At 40.1% G+C, this 16,917-nt stretch overlaps 1 protein-coding gene across 3 annotated transcripts in view; it reads left to right on the top strand.

Annotated features, from left to right (window-relative positions):
- Positions 1 to 16,917, top strand: part of prkcab (protein kinase C, alpha, b) — a 110,627-nt gene that overhangs the window by 64,155 nt on the left and 29,555 nt on the right. For all 3 annotated transcript variants that reach the window (XM_054759453.1, XM_054759455.1, XM_054759454.1), the window contains exons 4-5: positions 13,705 to 13,816; positions 16,688 to 16,816. In XM_054759453.1, coding sequence (XP_054615428.1) covers positions 13,705 to 13,816; positions 16,688 to 16,816 — 241 coding nt within the window. The remainder of the gene's footprint in view (positions 1 to 13,704; positions 13,817 to 16,687; positions 16,817 to 16,917) is intronic.

Raw genomic sequence — 16,917 nt, 5'->3', positions numbered from 1 at the left:
CTGTATATTCAACCAAATAATTTGTTATATAAAAGACATTGACACAAATTTTGTCGTCTGGTTAGGGATGTCCGATATTGGATTTTTTGCCGATATCCGATATGCCAATATTGTCCAATTCTCAATTTCTGATTCCGATATCAACCGATACCGATATGTGTAACATCTTATATGTTACATATATGTTTAACATCACATACTGTATCTCCTGTCATGGAAGTAACAGAGTCTTTATCTAGCTATTGAGCAGAGGAAAGCTCAACATGCTAACTTGGCTAACGCTTGAAGACCACATATCAGTTGTGAAGCTAATGGATGCAGCTTCTCCACGTGGCTGTAAACAACATTGTACAAAATGGTAAAACATCTGAGTAATACTTGTACTCGCTTGAGGAACTCCACGTTTGGTGAATCCGCGGTTATCCACGGCAATACACACATTTTCCGATTGATGGCTTTCACGCTTGGAATTGGAAGTACTGCAGGAAGTTTTGGTTCCGCCTCGCATAATATCTCTAATATCCGAAGGAGACGCTTGGAAATAATTCCAAACCACAGACAATGTTAGTCAGACACAGAGCGAGCAAGCTTGTTACTGCAGCCACCAAGGCTTGTTTACACGCTTCACGACACGGTTTGATGAGATCATTTGCGCTCCGGCTGTGTTGTACGAGAGCTCGTAGGCCTATATACAGCAGTTTTTAAAGTCGGTTTTCATTATAAGGGAAAAAACAGATTCCGATATTGACCGATATTACATTTTTATGCCAATATCGGGCCGATAATAACAATGGGCCAATACATCTGGTTCATCATAATGTCTAGCATGTATTATGATATTATATTACTATAATTTTGTCCCAGATATGTTGTCTTAGCAAGTACTATCAACATCAATACAGCATGTTGTCAACAAAACATACAAATATCAAAATGTAAACAAAATCAAAACATACACTTTTTCCAACAATATTTATTGTTTTGGCTATTTTCTTTTTTTTTTCTTTTTGTTTCAGGAGGGTTTAAAAATAAAAATAAACACATCTAAAATAAATATCTATAAAAATATTTCATTATATATATATATATATATATATATATATATATACATTTGCTTTGTCATCTATAACACAAAGCTAAGGTGTGGATGTTTTGTTCTGATATTTTAACATATATTGACCTACATTGAATTGGTTTTAGCCTACGTAATGTACAAAATGTTCCAAAGTGGCCACGCTTCCTTCAAATTTTTTTGTATGCATCCCTCACTGAAAAGGTTCAGTTGCACTTCAGCTTCAATGCAAATTATCACCAAGCCATCTTTAACCCTAAGACATGACTGTTGCAAATGTCCGCAGAGTCTTACCGAGTGTTTAATTGCATCCCCTCTAATTGTTTGGCTTATGTATTCCATAAGCTTCGTTCGCATCCCGCAGTTCCCCCCGCCTTTGTTGCCTTGTTGATGTTCGGTGCCCTTGTGAGCTCTCGTGAACAGCTGTGCTCCTTGTGCTCATCCTCAGTGAAGATAAAGACTCCCTCCATCTAAGATGATTATTGTCAAATCCCGTGGGTGCTGCCTGTCGCTGCAACTGTAAAAAGTATTGGTATGATTATAATAATGGGACGTAATGGTGTTGTTGGTGCTGGAGATGCATGTTACTGCTCTTCTCCACACTTGGCATTAGCAGCATCAAGTCAAGTCTAGTTTGTTGTCAAAACACCACTATACTGTGTTGAAAAGACAGAATTTTTTTTTTTTTAAAAAGCAAAGCAATACACGTTTATCTAGTATCCATGATGTTGCTTCAAGTCAACCTATCAATTAAATTGAGTAAAAATAATATATTTTACTGCAAAAATGCTCTATATTGCATTAATTTCAACTCATTTAGAAATAATATTCATTTCATATAATGAACTAGAATAGCATATAGCGATGCACAGACTTGCAATGCATACACAATAGTTTAACTGTAGTAATGAATTCATAGTCATTCTTAAAAGAATTTACATTTTTATTACATACAATATAATTTTTTTAAATAATCTAAAGATCTGTTTGTTTTCCATCAGGATAAAATTGTACGGTGTATTACGGTGATACAGTTTTATTCCTTCTGCAGCAGAAGGCAGCAGTAAAAAAGAGGTTCTGACCCCTCATGTTGAAGCATTTATGCCATTTTTTCCAGTGGTCTTGTTTTTCTGGAAAAGGGTGGTCACAAGTTGCATTCCAAGGTGTGGGAGGGAGAAATAAAAGGGTTACTTGTGAGGGGCTGTAACTGTAGTTACTGTAACTCTGGAGCAAACACTTAGATGACTGTTTTACTGGAAGTCTCGTAGAAATGACGAAGTCTAATTGATATCCCTAAATTGAAGCGTCACATCAGTGAACATATTGTCATGTCGGAACAGTGTCTATGTCTATGGGAGTGTGAGAGATAGAGAAAAATGGCCACGTGGGACGTCTCTGCCTGTGTTTCCATGGCAATGTCACACTGATTAATGTGCAGGTGTGTAAAAAGTGACTTATGTGCTCATTTTTGCACAGACGTTCAGGGGGGTAAAATAAAATTAGGACTGCTGCAAAGCACCATGGGAGAGCAGAGAGGTAATTGATAGTGTTACAAAGTTGTGTTTGTCTCTTTGATTCAATTTACTTCCTGTAAGGAGGAGAGCGAAACATAAATATAAAGCCTAATTATCTACTTTTAAAAAGTCTGCAACAACATGACTCAAAGATCCTCAAAATGCCATCAGATCTCTACTGTTTTTGTGGACCTACTGCAGGGGTGTCCAAAATGTGGCCCTGTTTTATTGTGTGCTTCGAGACACTGATTTGTTTTTTTAAGTTTGCAGGAGAAGGCGGTACAGGACTGTGACTTGGAGACTGAGAGGTTTGGGCACCACTGTTCCATATGACAGGAGGTGTTCTCTGCTCCTTTTAAGGACCAAGTTTGATACATTTAATGAAGCTTAAAGTTTAGCCTGCAACCAAGTTCTTTGCCGTTCCATTGTTTGGCTTTCAAGTCAGGCTTTCAGGTTCCATTGCATAAAGTCAGTGGTCCTCAGTGATTTTCTTTCATGCCCCCCCCCCCAGGGGACAGAAATAATATTGAGAAACTGATAATATCTATTTATTTATCTGTACTGTACAGACTGAACTCGAAACTGAAACCAGGAAAATGCAACAAAATGGAGAGCAGTGAAGCATACCAGCGTATTCAAGAGTCAAATGGCGTATTGAGTACGATGCATTTGGAGATGTTGGCAGGTCTGCACTCACACTGAAAGTGCTCCCTGCCTCTCACGCCACCCCTGGGAGTTCACTGCCCTCCCCCAAACCCCTCCCCCAGGGGGTCCCGCCCCACTATTTGAGAAGCACTGCTCTAAGTGGACTCCTCCATGACCCCCACCACCCTCTTGGCTAAGGCATCCACACTGAACAGCTCATGCCTCGTTCAGCTTAACTACCTACTGAACTGGCAATGCTGAAGCACCCAGGAAGTGATGCTCCACTTCCAGGTTGAAAGCCCAGTTGGCCCCATGATGAATACAACCTGAGCGGCACCGCCACTGCCTGTTCACATGCATGTAAAACAGGCTTCATAGCCTCTCCGCTTTAAATAAATACTGTGTTTGATGATGAAAGTTGCGTTGTGATGAAAGGCTGTCCCATACACGTAAACACTGGATCCCCCCTGTTATTTTGAGCGCCACGGGGAAGGATAAAAGGCCGAACACCTGTGCGTTCTGTTTCTGTGAGCATTTTACATGACGTCGTAGGGCAAACCCTATCGGTGTCCCTCGGAGCACGACATCATAACGAACTACGCGCATCTCATCAGGGAAAATTCAACCTTTAATCCGGTGAGCCTGCTTATCTGGATCGCTCGTGTACCGCTTTGCTCTAATGAGCTCATTCATTTCTGTGCGGACGTGTGTGTTTGAATGTCGTGTTTGATATCCAAATGCCTTTTCATGTTTAATTCACTAGCAAAGACACACAATCAGAGGAGACGCACAACAAACGCAGCTATCAAAGAAAGCGAGCAGACTATCACCTAAACACTACGCATACATAATTGCGTAACGTGACTGGTCAAAATGACTCACTGAAGAATAAATACATTTCTCTTCCATTCAAATCTATTTGTTCTATAGGAAACCATGGAAATAAGAGTCCAGGGTCACACTGTCCCCAACATTACCCCTTTTATTGACTTATTTTAACAATATTTACAGATATGCAAGTCTAAACACAGTCAGTCTTTAACCCTGAACAGGTTCTTAAATTCACTCTCATGTTTTTCCCTAACGACGAAAAATTTCAGCTCCATAAAAACTGCTGTAAAAATATTATATATGAATGGTTTTACTAATGTCATGTCATTATTAAGATATTTATATAAAAAATACAATTTTAGTGCTTTTTTTTTTTACACCGTATGAAAGTTGTTACAGGCCGAGCCTGGCCCTTTAAGAAGAATTGCATTGTGGGAAGTGGAGTGTAGTAGTTCTGTGCTTAGCACGAGGCGGCGTCTCTCTCTCTTCCCTCTCTCTTCAGTCTGCACTGCCCATTGTTTTCTGCGTCCTGATTGGCTGTAGACCATTGTCAATCAATCAATCAATCTGCCGTGTCTCTTGTTGTTTAATGCTAGCAAATAGCTTGCGGTCTTTGTATGTTTGCAAGTTTCTCCTCGACAAAACCCACAATGTCGACAAAACGTTCTGCACCCAAAAAGGGAGAGGAAGCCAACCGTCCCACAAAAAGTTGGACTTCAGGACATGCTGAAGGAAGCTAGATGTTGCGACTGTAGGGCGTCATTACGGAATTCATGAATGTTCGGTTCATGGAGGACGATGAGGAGGAGGAAAATACGACGACAGGAGCAATATGTTTTAACACGGGTACAGAAGCGCTTCAGCGGAACTGCGCCAGGATGACGAGGCATAGTCAGAGGAGTAAAATACCTGTGAGTCCATTAATAATTTCTTGTGTCCAACCTAGTAGGTTGATCATTAAAATTCTAACAAAATTTGAACTTTGAGAGAGTGAGAAAATGTTCATGCCTGTCTGAGAAAAGCGTATAAAGTGTATGTTGAGGGGTTTTACTGACTTAAAACGTATATAATCATTGTAAAAAAAATAAAAATAAAGTTGGTTACTTTGCGGATTTCACTTATTGCGGGCTATTTTGGGAACCTATCCCCCACGATAAACGAGGGAACACTGTATTCACATACTACTTCAGCCAGAAAATATATTTGTAACATTTTAAAGGCCACTTTTTTTTTAACAATAAAAACAAAAAATATAATTATCGTAAAATAGATCCCAAAGCGAGTATTGGTTTCTTATTGGCATGATCCCCCTTTCTTTACATATACGAGATTCCCTTGCTCGATCGCGGTTCACATTTACTGTACAGTACAGATAAATAAAAAGATATTATCAGTTTCTCAATAGTATTTTAAATCAAGGAGGCGTGAAAACATTTTTGTGGCGACCAGTACAGGGTGTATCCTGCCTCTCGCCCAAAGTCAGCTAGGATAGGCTCCAGCATAATGAGGATAAGCGGCATAGAAAAAGGATGGATGGTTTATGTTAAGATAAATATGGGATCATAAATGGCATTTTCAATGGGAAGGAAGGAACAAATATGTCACTTCTTGTGTAGCTTTGTCATTTTAGGCCAATTTTAAGGAACATAGATGACAATCCTAATATTTTTTTTAAACTTCATCTCCAGCACATCTTTACTTGTACAAACAAGTTAAGCAACAACAACTAGTTGAGCTCGCGGATTACAAGTTATGACTTATGGTGACACTGTGGAGTCTTTAGGTGACTTCACCTAACTTCCTGTGTATGTTCTTCATCTTCTTCTTCTTCCCTTACCTTGTTATTCTTCTATTGAAACAAATACTGCAAAAAGCTACGCATGCAAAGGTTACATTTTTGGTCATATTCCTAACTGTACAGTTGTAAAGCTCAACGTTCCACTGTAATCTTGTCAAAACCCATACATATCTCCATTCATGAATTGCCCGATTTAAAGGCCACGCTAACTACCTTGAGGCGGTCAAAGGGTGCGTCCTCTGTGCTGTCAATTCATCTCATCCCATCCCTCCATTCTCTCATCCTCTTCAGTCGCCAAAAGTGACACCATTGATCATGTGCAAGCCAATCTCCGTCTCCCTCTTCAAAGTGTGTGACCTTGCGCAGCTCCACTGCCATGCTTGGAAGGCTCCCTAAATGTCCCGTCCTGTCATTTTGTCATCTCCTCCATCAGGGCAAGACGACTCTGGGTTTCATTTTGGAATAGAAGGAGGGAAAGTCGCAGAGAGTCAGATCAGTGAGTAGGTGAGGTAGAGGGAAGTGTGGGAAAGTGTTCACCATGCTTGTAATGCAGTGTTATGAAGTGATGGGATATTATATGGTCATACTATATAGCCAAATGATAATAAGGATGAAAATTGTGTTGTGGAAATCATGCTCCACTTTGTATGTAGGCGATGTAAACACCAGTGTAACACTGTTAAACAATTAACCCCCTGATTGATCACATCACCCACGTCAATCTCCCTCCCCGAACATTCCTAAATAGTAATTAGATATTGTTATACCTCCTGTGGCAACGTGTCAGTCAGTGGTTGGCTGGGATTTAGTTGAGCGTTGGACACATTGGTGCTCTTCTGCCTGATTTGGCACAGGTTTCGCTCCAAAAAACGTACACAATCATCCCTCGCCACATGGCGGTTTGAATTTCACGACTTCACTTTATCACGGTTTTTCAAAAATATATTCATTCATAAATCACGCTGTTTCGTGGTTGAATACAGCCTGATGTTAGTCAAAAAATGCGCATATTGAAGCAAATTGTACATATGTTATGTCTAAAGTAAGCATTTTAAAACATTAAAAGTAGCTAAACATGCTAAAATAGAAATATAAAACGTGATGCTATGTGGTATTCTACAGTGGCCACTAGGTGTCAGTAATTCTCCTGGAATTTTTGATGAGGGACACGAGCATCAGACTTGATCGGCGTAACAGCAGGCTTGTATTGCAGGTTTGAATTATTTCACAACAGGCACATTAATGGAAACGTAAGAATAATCATAATCATCATAATATAACGCGCCGTAATTCCATTCCAACCTAAAAGTCGACTCTGAACCCGCGACATCACTTCCTGTCCCTCCACACATCCGGAATACATTTATTTCAACACACACGAGGACGAGTCATATTTATGTCTTAAATGCCATATTTTGTCTGCCATATATTATTTTTTATATATTTTATATATTTCATATATTTATTTTATTATTATATTATTTATTATTATTATACTTAATGTTATGTTGTATATTTTTAATGTGAGATTTTCAGCTCATTTTATCATATTATGACCCACAGAAATGTATTTTCGTTCGCCATGTCAAGCACAACGTCAGTTTGTATTTACGCATAAGTATCATTTCTGCTCTTACCAAAGAGCATTATTTTAGTTTTACTTTGGTTCAGAGATAATCTCTTTTCATCAAACCATCTTTTTAGTATCGTCAAGTCATCTGTGACTTTTTTTTATTAGCACTCGTGAGCTTTCGCCAGAACAAAATGCAGTAGTATCATAAGTAAATAATACTAGCTTTAGGTCTTTCGTGATTTTACAGATGTCATTAATATATGGGTTGAACAGTTTTGGTCCCACAATTGACCCCTGGGGTACGCCGCACGATCTATTTCGGGTTGCAAATGTGCAGTATATTCTCGGAGCTTCACATATTGCTTCCTGTTTGCTAAGTAGCTATTCAACCAGTTCAAAGCTAAACCTCTGATTCCATACCTTTATAGTTTTTCAATGAGGGTATTAATCATATTGAAGCAGCTGCGCACTTTCTGCGGTCTATAGCCTCGGCAATAATTTTAAAAAGTCAGTTTCAGTGACATTAAATGCAGTTTTATGTGGATGTATTTTTGTTCTATTACCATTATTCCAGTGGACATACTGGGTAGTAATACTCTTTGGCCAATGTGATTATTTAGAAAAAATACACCGATTTTCGACAAGAAATGACCAAAAACAAACAAAACTAGAAAAACAGCTGTGGTTTGTAGCCCTAGCAAACTGATGACTGATGGAACAGTGGAGAAAATAGCTTGAAAAATGTTCCAATATGACCTTTAACACCAGACTACCTCCATCATCTTTGCTCAGATTGGACTTGCCGTGGCACGGAAAACTCATTTTGGGAAGTCTGACACAATCAATTGTAAGTTAGGCAACAACAACAACATGTTCTGTTTGTGGAGAGAACACGCAGAGGCGGATAGATTTGATGTGGGTCAGACAAGGTAAGACGTGGAAACACAGCCGAGCTTTGTGCACATAACAAACTCAATGGAAATGGTTTTATTTGTTTTGGATGTGCCTATTAACAAATTATGTTCACGAACCTCACATGTTTTACACTCGCACAATTCAGCATGTCCAAAAATGTCATCCTCCCTTTTATCCTTACTGTTCACTTCCTGTGTTGAAGTGTTGCTAAAAGTGTTGTCACAAAGGAAATAGAAAAGAATAGAGAATGTTTAACATTGTTTTTAGTTTTTGCAGTTTCGATAGAAAAGGAAAAGAAAGAATAATACAAAAATACACATAAATGAGACATTAGAATAAAATAAACAAATAAAGGGATTAAAGATAAGTAATAATAACTTAATACAGGAGTAGAAACTGACAGAAACATTGTACAGTGGAACCTTGGTTAGCGTCATTAAAGCGTTCCAGAAGGTCCGATTATTAATCACGGCTACCAAATAAGCAAGTGCAGGCATTTTGTTAGAGAAGGTGAGAATTCAAGAAATAACGAATGACAAAACATGAAGGTGGTGTCCCTGTTGATCTCGCTGCCACGTCGCGTCTTCTGTGTTGACATTTTTGAGACATCTGGCGTAACCTAACTAACAAGGGCGTTTTGTGATAGTAATAGATTAAGAACTAGGGGTGTCACAAGACACCCAGTTCACGAGACGAGACCGTACACCAGATTGGGTCTACGAGATAGAGACAAGAAAAGTACAATATATTGCAATCAACTACCGTATTTTCCGGACTATAAGTCGCACTTTTTTCATGGTTTGGCTGGTCCTGCGACTTATACTCCGGAGCGACTTGTATACTGTATGTTTTTTCACACTGGCAGCCACGAGAGGGCGCTCTAGACTAGTGTGTCTGCTACTCCTATCACTCCTACTACAAGTAAACGAGTTGTTATATTGTTTAGGCTATAGTTATTTGAATAACTGTTAATATGTTACAACATACTGTAACACCTTTTCACGTTATGCTAACAGACGCCTATTTGGCCTGTTGTTCTCCATTTTGTTGTTATTACCATTACTTGCATTTCAAGATAAAATGTCTCTTCTTGGTCTCTTATTTTATAAAAATACATTTTGTTTTTTTCTTCTTCATTGTTGCATTTTTGGCTGGTGTCCGGAAAATACGGTAATTTAATTTCTACTTCGTACCAGCCTCGCTGAAACTGTATGACTGACAAAAGACCAAAAAACAACAGCAAAAGTTGAAAAAAAAAGAGCACAGAAACGTTACGTAACAAGAAAAAGTTGAAATGCGCAACTTCCAGGCTATTTTGTGTCTTACATCTACAGATACGTGGGTTGGTTTTAGCCTGTTTAACAAAGGTAAAATGTCCAAATGGCCTCCCAATCTTTTGATTTTTTTTTTTTTTTTTTTTAGTCTGGCGCCCCTGATATAGACTGAGCATTAACTTAAATAATGAAATCAGGCTAGTTGAATAAATGAAGGCGCGCACGCCATAAACACTGTCACTGAATTGTTTACATCATCCCACTTTGCCTCTATCAGCCTCTCACAGGCTCTTAATTCACCTGATGGTTAACAAAGACGGAGGGCATTAGAAGACTGTGTGGCACGTTTGTGAGACATTAAGGCGAGGGCGGTGAGGAAGAAGCAAGCTGATAATGTCAAAAAGAGAAAAATAGACTCGAGGTAGATATTATCTCCTTTATTGCCGCCTCAGCCATCGGTGTCACTGAGGCTCGGTAAGGATAAATTCATGCTTCTTCACTATTGAGAAGTTGCGCAGAATGTAAGGAGCCAAAAATGGATTACAAAAGGAGGAAGACCCAGGAGGGCCAGGAGAGGAGAGGGATGAATTACCGCACCATCTGTTTTTTCTCTTTTTTCCCCCCTCCCCAAGGTGATACTCCAGGAAGTGTCTGGTGCCAAGGAGCAAAAATAGCATGGCGTCATGCAAATTAGCATTGTCCTGGACCCATAATTTGTCTGCCAATCACACAATAATGACTCTACAAATCCCTGCACACTTTGCCTCTACTTCTCTCTGATGACATTTCTTTCTCAATCCATCACGTGGTGCGTCTGTATGAAATGTTTCAATGACCGCTTAGTCACTAGATGAAACTTTGAATTACGAATACGCATCCCGGTTTTCATCAAATCAAACGTCCCTGAGGAAATAAGTTAATTAGAAAGAATCCGTTCCTGTGTCAAACCGTCACGGTCCAAACTTTATTAACTTTTTCTGAACATTTTAGCATTCTTAACTGTCATACAAGTGCAAAAAGAAGTTAATCACTGCAAATGTTAAGACATAACAACAATAATGACCAAAAGCCACATCTCATTTTGTAACAATATTCATTGTCAAAGTGTAAAAAGAAGTAAAATACCTTTGATAAAAAGAGACATGTTAAGACTGCTGCTTATTTTAAATATAATATATAATTAAATATCAATTCCATCCATTTTCTATACCGCTTCTCCTCTTTAGGGTCGCGGGGGCATGCTGGAGCCTATCCCAGCTGACTTCGGGCAAGAGGCGGGGTACACGCTGGACTGGTCGCCAGCCAATCGCAGGGCACATATAGACAAACAAGCATTCACACTCACATTCATACCTATGGACAATTTAGAGTCGCCAATTAACCTAACATGCATGTTTTTGGAATGTGGGAGGAAACCGGAGTACCCGGAGAAAACCCACACACGCACGGGGAGAACAAGCAAACTCCACACAGGGATGCCCAAGGGAGAATCGAACCCAGGTCTTCCCGATCTCCAGGCTGTTACAGTGTTGGCTAACATGCTAACTACTAGACCACCGTGCGGCCCTATACTTAAATATATAATATAATATATAAAAATGATGCTGAAAAAAGCCTAAGAAAAGGCAAATTGACAGAATTATCCTTTTGATGACCACATGCCGGCAGTTTGCACTCACTTTTTGTCCCAATTTTTTCTTTTCCTTTTCTTTTTTTTGTATAAACATGACAATTGAAAATAGACAACACGGACATAACACCCTTCAATTGTTGTCCAGAACAAACGCAATTTCTGTTTGTCTGTATGTTAGATGATACCATTTTTTATTTTGGGGCAGGGGTAAATTGTTTTGTTGTGATTTAGTGGGCAAACGCATAAAATGACAGTGGAACTTTGGTTGGCTTCATTAATTTATTGAAGAAGGACTGACCTTAACCACAACGGACGGTAACCAAATGAATTTTTCCCCAGAAGAAGTTGTAAATCCAATTAATCCATTTCAGAAATCCAAAAAACATGTTTTTATTGTTTTGCAATTCTAGTTTTACAAGCAGAAAACCATATGAAATGCAAAGAAATAATGAATGACAGGGATAATTGAACATTTAAGGCTACTTTTACCTTCATTGAAGACGTGATTGTTGACGTGACTGTTCCCAAAGACACGATGTGGCAGCGAGACACCATACGGACACCACCGCTTCCCTGTTTTGCCGTGAGGTATTTCTTGAATTCAATAGTGTTTCTCACTTTAGTAACCCAAAGTAGAGCCAAAGAAAGTTGCACGTGCCAGCATTCTGATAAAGAAGCCAAGAAACACATTTGAATTCAAAAAATAACTCATGACAAAACAGGAAGATGGTGTCTGTGTGGCGTCTCGCTGCCACACCATCACTTTGACAACAGTCACATCTTCACCTTTGTCGTTTAACCCCATTTCTAATTTTTTTATGCATGTAAAACTATAATTGTACAACTATAAAAACGAGAGTCAGCCACTGATGACTAGTGATGTGTGATACCACTGATTTCGCTTCCGAAGTGTTAGGTAGATTTTATATAGTAGTGTTTCGTATCATAGCATAAAGAATACAAGACATTTCATTAATTTATTAATTAAATACATTGTTTATTAAATAAGTGATTCATTATGAAGAACTACCATGAGAATGAAAACTTTACTCACAATTCACACATGGCGTCGTTTCAGAAGACAAAACGTTTCATTACCTCAAATGTTTGAAGTATCTAAAGTATTGATATTCTGATTTGAGAATCGATTTCAGAACGCGAAGAGCTAATTCAGTATCGATCCGCACATGACGACTGATAGGTCGTAGACTCATAGGTGGCTGACTTCCGGTCCCCGTTTCCGTGTAGCGGCAAGCTAATAATGTGATGCTAACAAGGACGTTTTGTTATAAAAATACATTAAGAACACGGTTGGACTCCCGCAGTGTATTAATAACGTGACAAGACGTGTGCCATATTGTATGCTAACCGGAGAATGTACAGACCAACCGAGGTTTCACTGCATTTCCTTTAATAAAAGTGAAGAAAATGTTATCTTTCTGTTTTTAGTGGAGAAGGACTTTAGGAATGGATTGACAAGACTATGTAATTTGCCATCTATTGGCAGGGGGGAACGGTTCCGGAGGAAATTAATTCCTCTATCCACATTTTTATCCGTATTTGCGTCAAAATTGAATGGGATATTTTGAATGGAATGCGCCACCCTTCCACAAAGTTTGGTGGAAATCGGCCGTACGGTTTTGGCGCAATCCTGCTAGCTAACAAAGCAAAAAATAGCCAACGATTCCACTCACTTTCCTCTTGTATCTTCACTGGAGTTTGAGTTAATGGAAACTAGAGCGCCAATCCTCTGGTCGTTTATATAAAAGATCTCTGTGCCAGATGCGCTGGCCAACATAAACAGCTGCTCAATTAGACATCTCTTGGCACACACGCGACAGTATTCAGTGCGTCTTTGTGACATTAGAGCGCTGAAACAGGTGGAAGAGGCTGGGATGCTTTCCAGGATGACAAGATGGAGGGAAGTGACGCACCAAGAACTTTTACACATTCCCACACGCGGATAAAGGCCTGACATTTCCGCTCCAGATGGACGTTTCTATCATTCTTTCTTTGTTTAGCAATATAAACTGACTGCACCTCACCTGGATGTGGGACACCGGGGCCTCACCTTGGATCCAGGCCCGAGGGAGGGCCTCGCAGGAGAGCGCGTGGTGGTCGGGCCTTCTCCCCGCCGTAGACCCACCACCTGCGGTGGCAAGCATAAAGGTCCGGCGCAATGTGTTTTGGGTGGCGGTCGAGGGGGAGCGCCTGGGCGAAATCTGTTTTTTGGGACATGGAACGTCACTTCTACGGTGGGGGAGGAGCCCAAGCTTGTTACGAAAGGTTGAGACATTCCGACGAGACATATAGTCTGACTCACCACGTATGCTGTTAAATGAATCTTAGCAAAAGCTCAACAAAATGTTGCTTTATTATGATTAAAAATGCAGTTTTCCTCAGTTATGCTAACATGCTAACCACACTTCCTGGTCTTGTGACCCCGCAGGATCCCAGAAGCAAGCACAAGTTCAAGATTCACTCTTACGGCAGTCCCACCTTTTGTGACCACTGTGGATCTCTGCTGTATGGCCTCATCCACCAGGGCATGAAGTGTGATAGTGAGTATCTCCATCCATCCATCCAGCTGCTAGTGACAACAGATGGGAGTAAATGCTCATTCCCTTAAGCGACCCCCCTTCCTGTGCCTCTCCCTTTGCCTCTACGTCAGGGGTGTCCGAAGTGCCACCCGCAGCCTGCTTTTTAGCACCCCGTGGCACAATGTAAAAATACAGTGCATAATTTAATAACACTCATAATAATGCTCTTTGTCATCTGTCAAACAAAGATGACATGCAAGATGCTTTTTCTTGAAGTACAGTCGTCCCTCGTAACATGGCGGTTCGAGCATCACGCCCTCACTCTACCACGTTCTTTGAAAATGTGTTAGTTAATAAATGATCACTGTTTCGTGGGTGAATATGGTCTATTATTAGTTTTTAAAAATGCATATTTAAACAAATTGTATGTGTTAATGGCCTAAATTAAGCATTTTCAAGCTTTAAATTTAAAAAAAATGATAAACTAAGGATAAAATGGATAAATGAATGAAAATACAAATATAAGGCATTCAAAAGACGTTATATGAAGTGTAATACACCACAGTGGTGCCGTGGTTAATGTCATTAATTCGCTCCAGAAGGTTTGACTCAAACCAAAACGGGAACTAACAAAGGTTTTCCCATAGAAAATAATGTAAATCCAATGAATCCTTTCCAGACACCCAAAATGTTAACACAACACATATTTTATAGACAATAATTATAGTTTCACAAACAGAAAATGATGCAAAAATAATGGACAACATTTAACATCACTTTTAGCTAGTTTTGTTGGAAAAAAAATCCCACAAAAGCATCAATTAACAAAATAACACAAAATAAACACATGTTCTGCTGCAACTACAATTTGCAAAAATAAAACAATATATATGTCAAACTAGCTAATAATGTGTCTCTCTACAACTCTGATATGATACAACTCTGCCGTGATGACGTGCAAGTAGATTTCGTCATCGGCGCATGATCCAAGATGGCGACGTAAACAAACCCGAGGGTATTTCGAATGCTAAATGAGCAGGCAAACGCAAGCCAGATTTTTGAAGAAATTTTGGGTGTTAACTGAAAAATGTGCTAACTGGGGCGGACGTGAGGTTCCACCGTATCACTGAATCTGTGACTTGTGAACGCCTTTAAGAAGCGGGGCCCGGGAAGGGACGTGTGTGATATCAGCTGGCTAGACTTCACTGTTAGCTGAGTGCTAGCAGCAGGTTAGCAGTGTAGAGAGTGGCCGACAGCAGCTCCTGTTTGAATGTTCGCTGCATGTGTTCTCTGCTTGTTAAGCCCCGGTCCCAGCCTGCCGTACTTGCAAGATGCATGCTGTCTACTTGCGAAAACGTATTTCCTATTATTGTGTCTACTATATTAGGTAATGCTAGCGTAAAGGTGACTGCGGGGTGTTATTTCAAGTTAGAGGGCTGTAATAATGGTAAAAACCATATTTAGAAGGTCATAAGCAGGTTTTCTATGCTCTAACTACAAAAATATTCCATTTATTAGTATTGAATCCTACTTCTTGGAAATTCACATATGGCGGTCGAATATGGAACCAATTAACTGCAATAAACGAGGGACAACTGTATATATACGGTCTTTACAATTTTTTAAACAACCCGGTAGTTAAATATCAAAATGGCCTCCAAATCCTTAGATTTTCGGGGGGATGTGGCCACCAGTGGAAGGTTTGGCCACCCCTGCTCTACATGTTCTTACTTTTCACATTCTGCCCTTCCTATTCCTTATTTTTCTGCCTCCTCATCACATTTCCTTCCTCTCTCACAGTCCGCCGTCCCCCTCATCTTCCCAAGTCATCTCCATCCATCACCTCTCCTCGCTCGCTCCATCCATCTGTGGGGTCTCTGCTTTGGAGGCCTTATCGCAGATGGTAATGGCAGCACGGCAGAACAAATTGATATGGGGGAGGCCATCGTCACTGCCTCGGTTTCTCCCCCGTCCTTGTCTCTTCACGGCATGTCAAGAGCAGGAGGAGTCAACCAAAAAGACAGAAAGTTAGATGGCAAGAAGCAACTCTCTCTGGCTTCACTTTCAACACTTCCAATGCAATAAATTATGCCTTTGCTCCATTTTATACAGCAATGAATGTAACATTTTAATTCATGCTTTTATTATTGTGTCCAGATTAGATTTAAAGGGATAGTTTGCATTTTTTTTACATGAAGTTGTATGACATCCCCGTCAGCGGTGTAGTTCATTAACAGCAACTTACCCACCACTTGGTCTCCTAAGTGCAGTTCTGGTCGGATTTTAGTTGTTAGGGACATTTTAGTAAAGAGTTTGGCTTCTCCAAGCAATGTGCGTTCAAAAGATCAGACCTCACAAAACCCTCTGCGTTATATATGTTTCCCTCCATATCCCTGCGCACTGTCGCCTGTACATTCATGTGTATGGGATGAACACACTCGCGGTAATACCACTCTTCTTCCGCGACGGAGCGCCACGGCAATCTTCTTTTCGTATGGGTTCCGCAGCGGAAGAAGATGCGAGTGTCCTCATCACATTTTTTGTCTTTCCAAACGGAAAATGGTAATGATGTCAACAGAATGACCATCATTACCATTTTCCCTATGGCTTATCATGACTAATAGTCGTGCTAAAAGCCAAAAATAATGCAAAAAAAACACTGGGTTATGGATTCCTGTTCAATTTATGGGCCATATATTCCCTGATTTTTTTCTTTTTGAACAATTCAAACATAATGTTGTGGATTATTCAGTTCAAAATGCAGTGTTTCCTTTTAACGCAACACATGAATGTAGCATTTAACCTGTAACCATCAACACCTATTGATAAAAGCAACTACTGTACATTGCATGTCTTCTTATGAATCCCCTTTTCTCTGCATCTTCCATGCAGCCTGCGACATGAACGTGCACAAGCAGTGCGTGGTCAACGTGCCAAGCCTATGTGGGATGGACCACACGGAGCGCCGGGGTCGCCTCTTTCTCAAAATTGAGGTCAGCGGCGACAGGCTACATGTCACAGGTTGGTCTCTGCGCGCCGTGGACAATGAGGACGATGACGTACTTAAGTGGCTCCACTGCTGCGCCTGAGAGATTTCCGAGCTATTTGCACCTACTGTATCT

This window comes from Dunckerocampus dactyliophorus, chromosome 18, assembly GCF_027744805.1.
Source record: "Dunckerocampus dactyliophorus isolate RoL2022-P2 chromosome 18, RoL_Ddac_1.1, whole genome shotgun sequence".
Taxonomy (NCBI): Eukaryota; Metazoa; Chordata; class Actinopteri; order Syngnathiformes; family Syngnathidae; genus Dunckerocampus; species Dunckerocampus dactyliophorus.
The sequence above is the reverse complement of the archived record's forward strand: the minus strand, read 5'-3'. Positions and strand labels throughout refer to the sequence as shown.